Raw genomic sequence first — 15,491 nt, forward strand, 5'->3', positions numbered from 1 at the left:
AAACAAATTTTCATTTTTAGAAGAATGCTACTCGATATGTTCCTGTAAAAAAAAAAAAAAAAAAAAAAAAAAAAAAAAAAATGCAGTAAGGTAACTGATGATTACAATCATTGCAGTGGAGCAACAGGAAATTAAAAAAATATATATATTACAATTGTGCTGTGCAAGAAAAAAAAAAAAAAAAAAAGGACCAGTATTGCAGATACTTTAACCTATAAAAGGCAGCTTTTGTAGGGGAGAGCAGTGCGCCATGATTTTGAACATATTTCAATGACCACTAAATCAGTGTGATTTTTACTTTCCACAATACTTCATTAAAACAACAAAATATTCTTTTCAGCTTTATTTTAAACTTTTTTTGAGACATTAAATGTAAATGTGCCTCCAAAGCATTTTGGGTCAGTTTTCATTTTTCACAGTGAATGTGTGTATATTTTTTCCATTTCCAAAAAGATAATTTAAGACATTTCAGTGGACTTTGAAAATAGAAAATCCTATCACACTAGCACAGATCAATTACCAAGAACAGCACTGGTGATGAGGTTATACCATTTTGATAAATCCACCTACCTGTTCATTATATACTCTGATTAATAGTTTAGAAGAGGTAGGTTTAGCACAGAGTACAACCACAGGTCATTTTCAGCACAACTTTGCTGCATATAGTACAAAAGCATCTGGCACATTTGAATTTTGATTTCAACATGACACTTTATTTAGATCTCATACATACAGAACAGAGCAGGCCTTGTTTAGCCTAACTTCATAGGCCTGGTTATAAAGAGAGAAGAAAAGAGAAAACAGCTGCACTTAAATATCTTTTCTTTTTTAAGAAATAAAGAAAATATAAAGTATAACCAAATATTAAACATATCACACGGCTTAATGAAATTTTAAACATACATTACTAATTCCTGCACTGATGAGAAAGGGCTACAGTAGATGGCTACAAAACGTTATAGGTTCATAAATATAATATAGTTTGAATACATTTGCTTTAGAGCTAAATTTATATTATTTCTTTTGAACTTAGAGTACATTATATGAAAAATACCTTTATGACCCCCAGTGCACAGCAGTTTGGTCTTTGATTTCAGTCTTTAACAAGCTGGAAGGAGCTCTATGAAGCAGGAAACAGAGGATGTGAACACATCAGACAGGCGTAGACACAAGGTTCATGTTCCACAGTGTGTTACAGTTCGTAACTGAGCAAAAACGTATCACAAGCACACACAAAAGAAAACTGCATTCAGATGAGTCTGAAGATCAAATACAGAAAAAAAAAGGCAAAATCATATTAAAACCATGAAAGAAACATGCTATGTTGTTACAACAATACAAATATTTTCAGTTTACTTCTTCTGGTTTCTGTAGTGTACATTGCAAAATGCTACCCAGGCTGATTGTGAAAACCATGTAATAATGCTACTGATATACAGTGATACATGACACAATGTTAAAAAAAACTCTTTATAAAAAGCAAACATGTCAAACAGATTCTTTACAAATACAAACAGCGTGTATTCTCACAAAGACATTTACTGGTATGAGACCTGCTCACACCACCATTCAGTACTGCAGCGGCTCTATTCTGGTCACATGGTCACCCTCAATTTTTATAACCAATTAAATAGTTCTCACTTGGGGGAAGTGGGGTTGAAGGAGTAGGGCATCTTATTTTGATTATACTTATTATGTGGTTAGTTTGGAAAATTACATTGTTAGTATGGGAATAGAACATTAGCTTGAGACTCATCAGTACAATCCACACTATGTACAGACCACCATCCAGACCTTCAGCAGATGTTTGAAGACCCAAAAGAAAAAGAAAAACCTTCTTACTGACTGTTATCTATCTCTGTGACAATTTCATAGGGGTTAAGGCTTAAGATGTTCATAAAGTGCTCTGTATGACAATCAAATCCTCCGCAAGTGAATGCAGAAAAAAAACTCATTTGATACGAGTCATTTCTTGTCACACAGTCAAGTGCTACTGCCATACAGAAGGTCTCACTACAGCCCTAAGGTTTGTCCTAAGGTCAGCACACAGAAGGCTACATTTATCAAAAAGCACTGAGCTGAAACCCCCAAAACACCAAAATACATATGACATCATTCCAAATACCCTAACTGAGTCACATTGTGATACACTTTAGTCTGATTTTTAAAAACTAAATCTCACACAGTCTTAAAACTAGCAACTTTAAAGTTTTCTAACCAAGGTTTAGTTTTGATATTAAACATTTAGGCACTCCTGTCTGCTACACCATAACGCTACAGTTCATGGCCCATTTCATTTTTATCAAATATGAAAAATACAAATGGCTGTGACGTTAACGGCAGATGAGGACTGAAGCATGTTTCTGCGGTTTATATAATTTACAAACACACGGTCACTGGCATGTAATACGTCTCAAATGATGTGAGCTCGTAACATCTTTGAATATAACACGGTTAATGAGCAATAAATTACCTCTTTAATATAACAGTTCTTTATATCTCAGAAGATACAAAATAGTACTTTACAGCTGTATATATTCTGTAAAAAAGTATATCTCGGCAGACTTTTCAGGATTAATGGAAAGGATCTTACTGCTCGCGTTGGACCAGAAATATTTATATGTGAAGTAGAGTATGATCATATTGGTATTAGATGCTCTGCAAGTCAGCACCCGTGTACAGCCACAAAACACTGGGGTTGACATTGAAATTGGCAAAAATCAGGTATAACACAGGGAGCTTGCCCAGGCGTTTTCCAGCTGTACAGCTACAGTTTGTCATTTACTTCAGTCTCTTTCTGCTGAGGTTGTCATGTTTTTCGATGCTGCTGAGGTCACATTATAATCAACTTGTGTGTGGAATTAAACTGCTCAAAAGAAATAAAGGGAACACTTGATCAATTTATAACATTGATTTTTGTTGTCATTTTGAATCCAGCCTTCAGAAGGCTGTTCCATTATTTTGTTCTCAACAAATTACACAGTGTGTGTCATAAAGACTTTCAGTTTGAATATTTAACTCATCGAGATACAGCATGTGATTTAAGTGTTCCCTTAATTTTTGGAGTAGTATATAGGAGTCCATGTGAAGCTACACTGTTTTTGCGTATGTAGTGCATTGATGTGTGCATGAGTGTCTGCTGCTGCTTCAGACCAAGGTGCCTGGGTCAGCACTGGGCTCCTTTGGAGTCACCTCTTGCATCTGTGGATCAGATGTCTCCTGATAGAGAGAGAACTCCATCGACCTGTGGGGGGAGGTAAAACAAGTCAATATTGCACTCCCCCCCAAAAAATAAGAGAGGAAACAAATAAACACCACAAGAAGCATGCAGTAAAACCACTAAGAAATTAATTTTCTTAGGGCCCACAAAAAAAAAGGGAAAAAAAGTGTGACTCATGGCAAGACTATAACAGAGCTTGGAGAGGCCCATCCTTGGAAGCAATCAGGAACAACAAAGAGTGTTGGCATGAGGCTGCCAGCAGCAGGCGATAATGCTGACCAAGCCCCAAAAAATAAATAATAAAAAGAAAATAACACAGTCTCAATTGTAAAAGAGGATGATAGATGGATTGGCTGGGGGGCAGAGTGAGTGTAACGGCGCCAGCATCTGTTGGAAGCATTGCTGCCAACATCTAAGAAGACAGACAAATCATCTGTAACACACAGATTTCAGTAATGCATCCATGCTGTACATAACCTTAAAATCCACTGAAAGCATGAAAACAACTGTGTCTTTAGGAAAAGTGCGAGTTTCTCTGAGTATCATGCAAAAAACGTATTGATCAATAACACCTGCAGTCAGCAGCAATCTGTGTGTTAGCTGTGAGCCTTTTGAAGCAATGGATAATCTTGACTGACCAGTGCTTTGGGATACTTCAGCCTCACTTATATATATGTATATATATAACAAGGCAGCAGTAATAATAATGGTACATTTTTCTGGTGTTAATGTAAACCAACAGAAAAATTGACTTTTATTAGGCTTGTGTTTCTGCAGTGTGTATGAAATCTAACTTGAAACATCAGCTAGTCAATCACATTTAAAAATACTGACCTTCCATGGAGAGGGTGACCATGGAAGCTGGCTGACTGGGGTATCTGAGGCCTTTGGGGGTTGGTTGGTTCACCTTGAACAGACTGGGCCTGGTGCACCAGTGGGTGTGGGTGTGAAAGACGAGAGATCCCTGCCTCGTGGCCCTTTGGAGCAGCAGTAGGATAGCCAAGAGCATTCCTCAGGTACCAGTCTCTAAGGCCCTCCAGAGCCAGGGCTTTATGCAGGCTTCTTGTTGAGTCTTCTGGAGTAGGAAGAGAAAACTGTGGGGGTCTGCGGGTGAAGGAGGGACCAGACAAATCAGTCTGGTAAGGGTGCAGGTTGGGAATGGACGATGTGGTGGTTCCAGAAATAGGAAGGGGGGACTCGTACGCTGATAGTAGAATTGCATCTTGGGGATGTTGCTGCAAAGGAATAAAAGGTCCACAAGATTTGGTTCTGGTGACCTTGACCCTGCGTAGTTCAGCTTGGGATCCTCTAAGGACCATGGGACTGTAGGGAGGTGCAGCACTGGGAAGGTGCACCTGGGAATGGGAAAATCCGTTGGCATGGGGAGGCACTGCTGCAGTGGATGAGCGAGGGGAGGACATGTCTTGCCAGATCCTTCCTGTGGACTGGTACAGATGGTGCTGCACTTGCATCCTCTGCTGTTTTCCCCAGATATAGTCCATCAAAAGTTCATTGTAGCCACCGCTTGCTCCCCTGCCACCCATAGACAGACGCATTTTGACTTGCTCAACAGAGCTGTCCACATGCCCCTCGGGGCTGCCCAAGTGAATATGCCGCAGTTTTCCATCTGTCAGCGTCTCCGAACTCTTGTAGGGCCCTCCCCTCTGCGGCATGCCGTTTCTAGGGCCTGGGTCGTCCGGAAGGCTCGATCTGTCCAGCAGGGCCTCAGAGCTGTTGCTGCGTCTGGCTCGGGAGCTGTACGGACAGCTGCGGCGGTCAGAGGAAGAGCCTTCTTGAGCCAGCGGAATCATATATGGCACATCCAGGCTGCCAGACCACTGTTTCAGCCCATTTCCACCCGATGCATCTGACCTAAGAAATGAGCAAAGCAAATGAGCACAGCAGCAGCACATAATAATCGGAGAGGAAACTAAAGAACTTTAGATACAGCAGAGTGAGTGACAGCAGCTTTAAGCTAAACCGTGTAACTGCATTTCACAGAAAAGTTACTTTTTAAAAAAGGAACAATTTTTATGCCTAAAGTCCAAAGAATTAAAAACCTTTGCTGGTGGCTGAATTTGACACTAATCGCTGTTACAACCTGAAGTCTGTGTCTTCATTCAGCTAAGTCATTAAGCCATTTCCAACCATACAGTTATCACAGCAGGAGGGAGCGGTGCAGCATCAGACAGAAGCAGCCCAGCATCACAGATTACCTGACGTGAACGCTGATGGGAGCAGTTCGGGCCAGCATAGGAGTTGCTGGAACACTTCTGCCTTCAACGTTAGAAGCACTTCTAGGTAAAGAGTGAGTTGGGCTGTGGAAGAAAACAAAAAAGGAAGAATCACAAGATGCATTTAGCATTTGTAACCCACACAATCCTGATGATTTACTTTTGTGTACTTATGCTGTGAATGTAACAGAGCAGGCAGGCTGCACAGGGTCACCTTAAGATACACACCTAACAGAGCTTGTGACAGAGTTGCGCCGTGTCCTCATCTCGTAATAAATCTCCACCGGGGATAGCTTCCTGCTGATTCTGTGGTCAGGGCTGCCTGCAGTAAGTCGTGGCTGAGACAGAGATCGCTGGTCAGCAGCCACGCTCGGTGAAGACTCTGTAGGAGGAAGAACAACAAATCATCTTTTGATGTAGTCAACTTTCAATAAAAGCCTTAAAAGTGAAAAACGTGTGCAATTTGTGGTGCAGAGTATTAATAACACTGCATATTCTCATGTTTTAAGAATGATGTTGGGTCAGAGGTTCAGTTATTTCTTTGGTGAATGTGGATACACACGGAGACCGTTGACTCACCATTGTCATGGGATGTTGAATCTGACATGGAGCTGGTACTCTCTGACATGACAGTGTCCTCTGAAACACAAAGGATATAGGTCATAGACAAAGCAGCATGACACCTGGTGGCTTAGGTAAACAAAAATGCAAAAGTGCAAAGAAGATGTTTTCAGCATCATGTTTTTATTATTATTGTGTAGCTTTTGGGGGGTTTTTGTTTGTTTTTTTAAGTGCGCAGGTATGGGATTAGTTGCCATGGTATTGTACCTGTATGACAGCCCCGATGGACCGTTCTTTTGCTATTTGGAACGTTTCGGTCTGATTCCGAGTGTCTGTACAGAGCACCCGTGAAGATGGCTTTCATCTGCTTTCTTTGGGCAGCCTCATCCTGCAGCCAGGGAAAGTCACCCATGTTAGACTGAGTATACACACACACACACACACACACACACACACATACAAAATGGTACAGCTACTGCGTAAACACAATTGATATTCAAGGTGTTGACTTACCTCTGCCTTGGCGATGGGCGCTAGGCCAGCTCTCCGCTGCACCAGTGGGGGTTTCTCTCCTGTCTCCAATGGGAAAGCACGTGGCAATTTCCCAGTCAGCTCCTGTAGAGGACATCGATTAGCCCCCAGTTACTAAAATCCTTCTCACTGGCAACTGAGATGCAAACTGTTTCATAAAGTGATAACCATTTAACGGATTACTTTAAGTCTCTTTAAAAACAAAAAAAATTCCTTAAATGGTCTAGTTATGGCCCGAGATATGCCAGCAATAATGTGGCTGCGTTTAGCATTTACCTCTAAAGCAGAACCATAACTCTGCAGATGAGAAGTGCTTCAGATGTCTAAGTAAGCTACACTGACAACAGAGCAGACAACTTCTGAATCCATAAATAGGCACACACAGATAGAATGAGTCACCATCCAGCTGAAAACAGGGACGTGTTGAACAGCTGTTAAAGAAAAGCTGAGGCAGCTGCGGATTCATTAACATGCACTGACAGGCACTCAGAAGCAATCAAGCAAAGATTTTGTCTGTGAGAAATATCCCATTTCCAAAAAGTTGTTAGCTGCATCTGAGCTCAGACGTTCACGTTTATTCTAATTTTTACAGAAGACTTAAATTTGCTGTTAAACCACACTGCAGCTATCCTCTCATCGCTTGAGGTGTACGGAGAAAGAATCTAAGCTGAGCTACGTTTCGAAGATGAAGCGAGATCGACTCACAGCTTCCTGCAAACAGACTTGTTTGAGCTCTCCCACTCTGGCGTTGAGGAGAGCCTCCAAGGCCTGCTTCCTCTCTTGCAGAGTTGCGATCCTCTCAGCCTGCAGCTTGCCATCCTGGCAGCCTTGAACATCTAGGAGGCACAACGCATGAAAGTCATTTTTACACACGGTGAAATTCAGATGTGGACTCAAACTGGCAGTGATTTCATTAAAAACGCAATCTTGTGGGTTATGTTTATACTGTATCACAGTGTCGTGTTTTTGAAGGTGTCTGTTCTCAGAGTGCTAAGATAAGATTATCTGGCAGCTGTAGTGGCAGTATGTGAACAAAAGGTCTTCACAAACACAGATGTTTTTTCAGCTGGCAGTTCCCTAGAGAAAAAACTGTCAGGAAAACAAGCAAGCTGATGGTTTCTCAAGCCTTTTCAGACATGTCCACAGACGGAAGTGTGAATCCTTACACTGTGAGAAGTCATCATTACTCACCAGGAGCCCCCAAACCCATGGATGTGATCAGATGTCCTTTGACCTCCATGTGATGTAATTCTGGGGACTTTACAATTCACGCTGTCAGCCACACCCTCACCTGAGAAAGAGAGATGAAGGTTTAAAATGTATCATTAGCCAGCTTTCTGTTATCTGGAGGTACAAGACAAGATATCTGCCAAAAACTTGTTTGAAATATACCCAAATGTGAGCCAGTACACTGGACTTATGTGAGAAGTTAAGTAAATCAAATGGGCTGATTCTTATATAGCGCTTTTCTACTCTCCTGGAGCATTTATACAACATGCCACATTCACCGATTCACACAAGCACTGTTTTCTATGCTTTTTAACTAACATTCATACTCCAGTGGATGCATCAGAGAGCAACTTGGGGTTAGTATCTTGCCCAAGGATATTTGGCATGCAGACTGGGGTAGCCAGGGATCAAACCACCAACCTTCCAATCAGTAGACTGACCTGCTCTACCCCCTGAGCTACAGCCACCACAAGCATTACATCCAACCACTAAAACTAATTTTTCTGTTCAAGTAACATGAAGTAACTGTAACTGAGCACTGAAAGTAGTAGCCACAGCACTGAAACCCTTAACAGGTGAAGTAAATAGCATTGATTGTTTTGTTATATCTTGACATGCGCTCATGCAGCACAACCTGCCAGGAGTGCACCATCAATTCAGGGCTGGTAACCTACACAATATTAATGAGGTTGTGGCTGGTGTGTGTGTTTCAAATAATATATATTATTTTTAAAAAAACTTTTTTAAAAAAAGCATTTGATCAGATGACACAAGGGTCCGTCAGGGGGCGCTGCTGTCCCTCTGCTCAGGTATTTAAAAACTGAATCACTAAATACAGGTTAGTTTCTGTAACGACAGACTTGTGGGAGAATATTTGACTCAGAAAGATAAAAGAAAAAAAAATGTCTTAGATCAGAAAAAACGACACCAGGTGATAGCAACAATTTAGATGAAACCACAATAAACCCCGTTATGACAGTATGCAAGATTATAAATGTAGGATTTAATGAGTTCTAGAGAACATTTTGAGAGTTCATCTAGAGTCCAAACATTACTTGCAGATTAGGCATTCTGAGAGTGAGTAATACTCTAAATACTCCAAAATTAGCCCTTGGATGCAATTAGTAGCCAATTAATTTGCAAAGGGAAGGAAAATGAGACGAGATAAGTAGCATTAATAATGTATGGACAGATACAGAGGGAGAAATCTAATCCCTGTGTGTTTCATGCCTCACAAGCTCAAAGCTACCATTACAAAAAAAAGCAAGAGTAACAGAGCCAGAAGCAAAGTGTTGGAATAAGTAACAAAGGCGGCGAAGAATGCAATCAGTGGCATTTCCTCCAAGCGACTGTCATAAATATCAAGGTTCACACAAAACTCACATCATTTTAAAACCTCTACATATAATCATCTATTTATCTGTTGAGAAGGAACAACAGATAATCGGGGAAACTAAGACATGTACTGTTTTTACTAAACTGTTGCAGGTGAGCCACGGTTCATATACTCTCTTCTACATAATGGAGGTTCATTACAAACAAAGCCTCTTCCGTAATGCCCAGTAGAGACTTGACATCCAAAAATAGCGATCGCGTTTTCTGCCAAAAGCCTCTCGCTCGGCGTTGCTCACAAATCGCTGCCGTAAATAAGCATCCTGCTGTCTTCTTGCCAGTCGAGTAAATCATAAAACGGCTCCATTCAGCCCACAAATCTAGATGGAAGGCCTCAAGGGCTGGATCAGAATTACCATTTCCAAAGATTGCTTCTGCCAGTGTCCCATCTTTCAAAAGGAAACATTTATCTATCAGTTAGTCTGAGCAGCTGTCTCAGAGCTCTGCTCAGCTTTTTGGGGGGTTTTCAGGCCAGAAACATCAGAGTTCTGTTTTCCTGCCTCAAACAACACAACACTCACTTTCTGTGAAGACATACTTGAAATACTTCCAGAGTTTGCGTTGGCTCCTGTTCTGGAAGTGAACCAGTAAGTGCTGTTTGCTCCCGTGCATGCGAAAACCCCCGGCATGCTTGACCTCCCATTGACAGACAAACAGGAGCCTTTCACACAAGCAAGTGGCAGACAAAAGCTCATCACATGAATCCTGTTACACAAAATCATGATGATTAAATTTTCAGTTAATCTAATACACCGAGTGGGATTTTCACCTGGGAGTGTACAAGGCAGTGTCATGTCTGTTCTTTGTTGAACAGCCGAACAGTAAACCCACAGAGAGAAGCAGTCGAGAGGAGACTGAGACATTTGGTATTCATCTGGACTGTCGCTGGGCAGCTGGAGCCAAAAGGCTGCCATGCCCCTAAGAATGGCTTTGTCTAGCAACCAAAACATTTCCAAGGAAATTCAGTGCAATCCCCCCCTTTTGTTTTTGTTAAACAAAACTAAATGTGCCCACTCTGTCATCATAAAAAACTAAAACCTCAGTGCAAATATCACTGGTTCATTTTTGCTACTATAACAATACATCTCACACTTCCTTTTTATAGTCTTACAATGAGCATCCTAGCAAGAAATAACACATTCTTCCTCTTACTTAGATAAAGTTTAATACCTTAGCAAGCTGCATTTAATTTATGTACTGAAGAAGGAATTCAGTGCCACATAAATTGGTGACACCAAATCATAAAATAGTGAGTGAAATAATCCGTTCTGTTTCTGTTATGCAGTTAAATAGTAGCTGAAATATGGTAGACACGTGTTTTGGCAGCGCATTATGATGACAAATTGAAGACCTCAATCAAAGTGACCGTAATGAAAATTGGTTTGAAAATTTCAATATCATTTTTTTGTGTAATTACTTCACAAATGGATAATTTTCTCTGTTATTTGTAATTGTTAATGTCGGGTTGTTTCTTCAGAGTAATGTCTTTGAATGAAAATTAAAATCATTCTGCAATGTGCCCTTTCTGTGTTTTGTGCTTGTATTTTGTAACTGTACCATTAGTTTCGTCCACAGAAAGCCACAAGCCAACTAATACATTTGCTTTACTTTGAAATAATAGGAATAACTGTACATTCCAGCTTATTACATTAGGGTGAAACCCACCTGATAGCCACCCTGACCTTCAGGTGTAGAAGGAATTTCTGCTATCAACCTCCAGTTATTTAGACTTGTCTTCTGGGTAAAAGCGGCCTATTATGGGAGGGTTAGCAGACATGGCTAACAAATACCTTTTAAAGACCTTTACTCACCATCCCTTACCCACCTAAATGACATGAAGTTTAAAAGTAGTTATCCATTTGTGAAGTATTCAAAAGAAAAAAAGAAAAGAAAAGCAAGTTTCAAGCCCATTTTACATTTGATTCATTTTCCATCCACCAATCCAAATTACTACTGCTTTTCAAACCTGCAGTCTTGAGTGAGAGGTGGGGGTCACCATCACATCCTATGCAGTTTTGAATCGCTGAGCTAAGCGGAAGGTTTGAACTTGGCACCATCACATCTCAGAAAGAAGTTTCTAATAGCACCACTGTGTCTCCCTTGATTCATTCTACTGATGCACACTGAGCAAGGAACTCCAAAGCATTACATCCTGCTCTTCATACCCCCCTTTAGGGCAATATATACCATCAGAATCTAAAGGCAAAGTCACAGCTATAAGTCATAGCATTGCAGCAATTCCTCAACAAAGACATCCAGACTACTCTAACGCGATTACGCCTCCTGTCGCTATGGGCCTCATGTGTATGACTAGCATTTTACTGCTTTCCATTATCCAAAATTTTCCTGCTGTTCAGCAGTAGTTGAACGTACAGTGCATCTTATTATAAAAGGGTTTATAACTACAGAAAGAGAATGGAAAGACACCACAATGGGGCTATGGTTAAAACACCATAGCAGTAATCACTGTGCAATAGCAGCTAGAGGAAAGGTGAAGACCAGTTGCAACAGATCCACCATGGCCACACTTAACAGATAACACACCTGAGGGGATCAGCTGCATCGCTACTTCAAGTTAAGTGCCAGCTTTGTAAGCACCTGCTGTGCAGAGGCACAGGTGTGACAATACAAGACTGCAACACACTTAAGAGGAAAGCATGAGTGAGATGGTAAATGCACTACTACATGAACCCTTTTCACTACATGACATACTTCTGATGCCTTTTTCCAGGACTTTCTATCACCCACAAAGGAGTACAGCATCTTGCCCAAAGACACTTTAACACGCAGACTGGAGTAGCTCAGAATTGAACCACAGATCTTCTGATTAACAGACGACAACGACCTCCTGAACCACAGCCGCCCTCACAGAATCTGAGGAGATATAGATTTTAAACACCACAGCTTCAAACACGTGTTGGCCGAGCATGCGTACGGGCTGTGGATGGTGGTACAGATAGCACTGAAGGAGCCGTGTAGATTAAAACATGAGCCGTGCAATGAGAGCGAGCTGCCCCAGTGCAGCTCGTATCACTCAAATGCAAATCGAGGAGGAGTTTAATATTCTAGACGGGCTAAACACTGAAGCCCGTACCGTAGCTCTGATCCTCCTGTGTCCACACAAGGAGCTATAATGCTCTCTCTTCAGCTTAGAAGTGATGCATATTAGCTTGAAATATTCACAGCAAAGCTACATTCCTACAGGCAACAGTTTTATGCGTCGTCTCCCTTGATAAACACGATGGCTCTTGGCTCTTAAACAGATTCACTCTCTCTCTACTGTCAGCTTTCATGTGGCCCAAGAGTCCTGGGAACAGGAAACACTATTATTGAGAATTTATAATACACATATTCAAGACTTAAAACTGCATGTCTTAATACGGTGCGGCAGGAGCTTTTGCAGCACCACCATATGCTGCACAGCAGGTTTATTGGTCTCTTTCAACAGGCAGCTGTGGTATAAAGGAGCAGCTGAAACCTCACCTCCAGCTAACTATGGGCAGGTGAGGCCAGCGGCCCTCATGTTGACCGCTGGTGTTGACACAGCTGCTGCTGTTGTCAACTTACACATGTGAACCAGAGGAGGGTTACGACTACACAGCTCCTGTTAGGCTAGCATGAGGATCCCACGCTGGTTCCTGAGAAGTTAATAGGCAGCAGACAGTTAAAAACTACAGTTTGCACCACTGTCTGTGTCAGTTGTTACAAAGTAGTACCTCACTGCTTTCATTGGTGTACCAGGACAGCATTTCTCCATGTCTAAAGCCATACTGATCTAATCTATAGGAGAACAGTAATGCAACTCCCAAACATTGACTATCAGACCCCAAGGACACTGTAGAGCCATTGGTGAGATTTGCTGGTGAGGATGGGAGTAGAAATGTAAGAAGGAGGAAGATGTAATTTATGATTCAACGAACAAGAGATTGGACAAGGTCAGACATACGGCTGATTCAGAGCTGCCTCCACCTGGGCAACCCCTACAACTGTGGATGGAGGGCTTATGCAGGGGTCAGGTGACCCTCCAACCAACCCCGCGCACCAATGTGATCTCTTCGTTTTGCTCTCTATATCCATGAAATACTGATTTATAATGCACTTATCAGCACAAGGCAGGGCAGCTTAGCCAAGGCTGACCAATCGTATAGCTCGTCCTCTCTCCCTCCCTGGGCCTTGATGCTCACCTTTCTACATTTGACACAACTACCACAGGCAAAACAAAGCAAAGCCCAGTGATTGCTATCCACCTGGATTCCGCTAAGCTGAGGTTGGAGGAGAGGAGGGTGGAGTAATAAAGAAAGGAATGTGACTCTAATGTCTGAGGGGATTATTGCTATACATTTTTCCTTTGCTCTGTAACACCTGGAGGGATTTCTGTATGTCCAAAGCTGTTTTTATGCTCTGTGGCTTGCTGTAATCCACTTTGCTGATTCTGGAAAGAGTTCAGTGCTTTTGTTTCGCTCAGACTTATGAAGTGCAGCCACGCCATTACATTCAATATTTACACACAAAAGGACCTTGATCTGATTGTTTTGTGTTTTGAAGAAAAGTAGGTGAATATGCTCCCCCATCTGTAGTACTACAGTCGCTTGATCAGACTTTATTCCCTGGTTGTAGCAACAAGATACTTTAGATGAAGCTAAATGTTTCTCATTGCAACTCTATGTCTTTGTGCTAGTAAGAAGTAGTGAAATGACTAGAATCAGATCAAGCAGCCAGTGTTTCTTTTCACACTGTACTTTACCTGCATGTTTTGTCATTCACCAACTACAGAACCACATGTTCAAATTTGTGTCAGCCCATGTCTTAAGGGGATCATTTAAAAAGAAGGAAAAAAATAGTGTAACCTTGATGCAACCAGTTAAAAAATGTAAGTATTAAAAAAATGCAACTGTGACAAAGCTATCTGGGTCAAAGTCCACTTCCATGGAATGTGACTGAACTGTACTGAAACACAACAGCCAAAGGGAGTGCTTTGTACTGTACGGGTGAACAGAAACACTAACATGACTGGTTTCATCCTAATCCCTGTGATCAAGAGGAAACTGAGCATGAGAATGGTCTCCCAGCACACCAACCCCTTTGCTTGTAAATGTCCTGGTGTTCCCAGCACTAACAACTGTAAATAAAATAGGAGCAATGAGCATAAGGCTTCAAAGGAAAACCCTCTAGTAAAAAACAGAGGTGTTTCCCAGAAACGCGAAAAGGTGGAGTACAGTGACTCACTGTAAAAGGCACCAACACAGTTTTACGAGCCCACCCCACCAAAAGGGATCCTGACGGACAGGCTCGCTCAGGGATCTGTTAATAATAGGAGCTTAACGCTGCTGCATGTGACCGAGCAGTATTAATAAATGAGAGGAGAGAAGCAATAAGGCCCAGGAGACGGCAGTAACAAGATGTTCGGGTCTGTTTTTTTGCTTCATAACAATGCAGCAACAGGGGAGAAGTTATGCATTCCCGGGAAGCTTGGCACACATTTTCACTCCTTTAAAAATTGAATTTGAGACGTTCTTGCAGTTCTGCCACCCCCTGCCTCCTGACGAGCGTGCCACACAAACGACCCGTTGCACTGTTTTCTGGCACAACGCGTACACAAACGCGAGGCTCTCACTTGATGCGGTCCTCGCATTCATCGTACGAACATGTGATTTGGCTCAGCATAAAGCACGCGTTCGCACATCCAGTCTGCGCTGATCCCCGCATCTGCATAGCCGTTGCAGACGGCGGCGCACCGGCTGATAATGAAACGCACCGGACTCATTATGGAAGCGATAACACATCGCAGGTGTGTCACAGCCCGCCACGATGACAAACGTCTTTTCACACGAGCTAAATGCGTGAACAGATGCGAGGACGTCTTGCGAACTCGCGTTTAGGCCGATGCATTTCATTTTATAGAGAAAATATATCATTATTTTGAAAAGCTGGTAGCTATTAATTAATACGCCCATTTAGGATGGAAAAGGACATCTTGGAGCAGAATCCCCTCTTACCAGAGAGCATGACTGATGCCTTGCGAGGTCTCCATGGTTCTCTGGAGCGAAAGCAGGGGGAGGAAAATCATTCCTGCTTGTTTTTATTGGCAAAATGTGCGGAGATCCACGGAAAAGAGCTGCCCGTTCATGATGCTTCACTATCCCAATTGTAATTCACCAGCAGCCTCGCGACCTCCGCTGCGTCGGAGCTCTGCGCATCTCAACAGACCTGCTTTCTGCACGGCATGAAAACGCTCTCTTTCACACAGCCAGCTGACTCCAACACGACCACAGCGACGATGCCCCTCCCCAGATGGTACATGCCTTCAATGTGCGCCACTCGAT

At 42.1% G+C, this 15,491-nt stretch overlaps 1 protein-coding gene across 1 annotated transcript; it reads right to left on the bottom strand.

The window, feature by feature from the left end:
* Positions 1-691: 691 nt before the first annotated feature.
* On the bottom strand, positions 692-15,452 carry ccdc120b (coiled-coil domain containing 120b). The gene is made up of 10 exons (XM_031733072.2): positions 15,165-15,452; positions 7,738-7,837; positions 7,252-7,382; positions 6,529-6,630; positions 6,283-6,403; positions 6,034-6,093; positions 5,683-5,836; positions 5,437-5,538; positions 4,055-5,092; positions 692-3,244 (listed from the first exon to the last, which is right to left on the bottom strand). Exons 2-10 carry the CDS (start codon positions 7,784-7,786, stop codon positions 3,148-3,150), a joined length of 1,854 nt encoding a protein of 617 aa, XP_031588932.1. The 5' UTR covers positions 7,787-7,837; positions 15,165-15,452; the 3' UTR covers positions 692-3,147.
* Positions 15,453-15,491: the final 39 nt, after the last annotated feature.

The sequence above is a fragment of the Oreochromis aureus genome, linkage group 5 (genome assembly GCF_013358895.1).
Source record: "Oreochromis aureus strain Israel breed Guangdong linkage group 5, ZZ_aureus, whole genome shotgun sequence".
NCBI classification, from domain to species: domain Eukaryota; kingdom Metazoa; phylum Chordata; class Actinopteri; order Cichliformes; family Cichlidae; genus Oreochromis; species Oreochromis aureus.

What these genes read in the sequence shown, in the direction of transcription:
- ccdc120b (XM_031733072.2), bottom strand. Translation starts at nt 7,786, where the DNA reads ATGGAGGTCAAAGGACATCTGATCACATCCATGGGTTTGGGGGCTCCT. An exon ending in TTCAACATCCCATGACAATG is followed by an intron (nt 5,837 to 6,033) that starts GTGAGTCAACGG and finishes TTCCTCCTACAG; the next exon opens with AGTCTTCACCGAGCGTGGCT. An exon ending in GGTCACCCTCTCCATGGAAG is followed by an intron (nt 3,245 to 4,054) that starts GTCAGTATTTTT and finishes CTCCCCCCACAG; the next exon opens with GTCGATGGAGTTCTCTCTCT.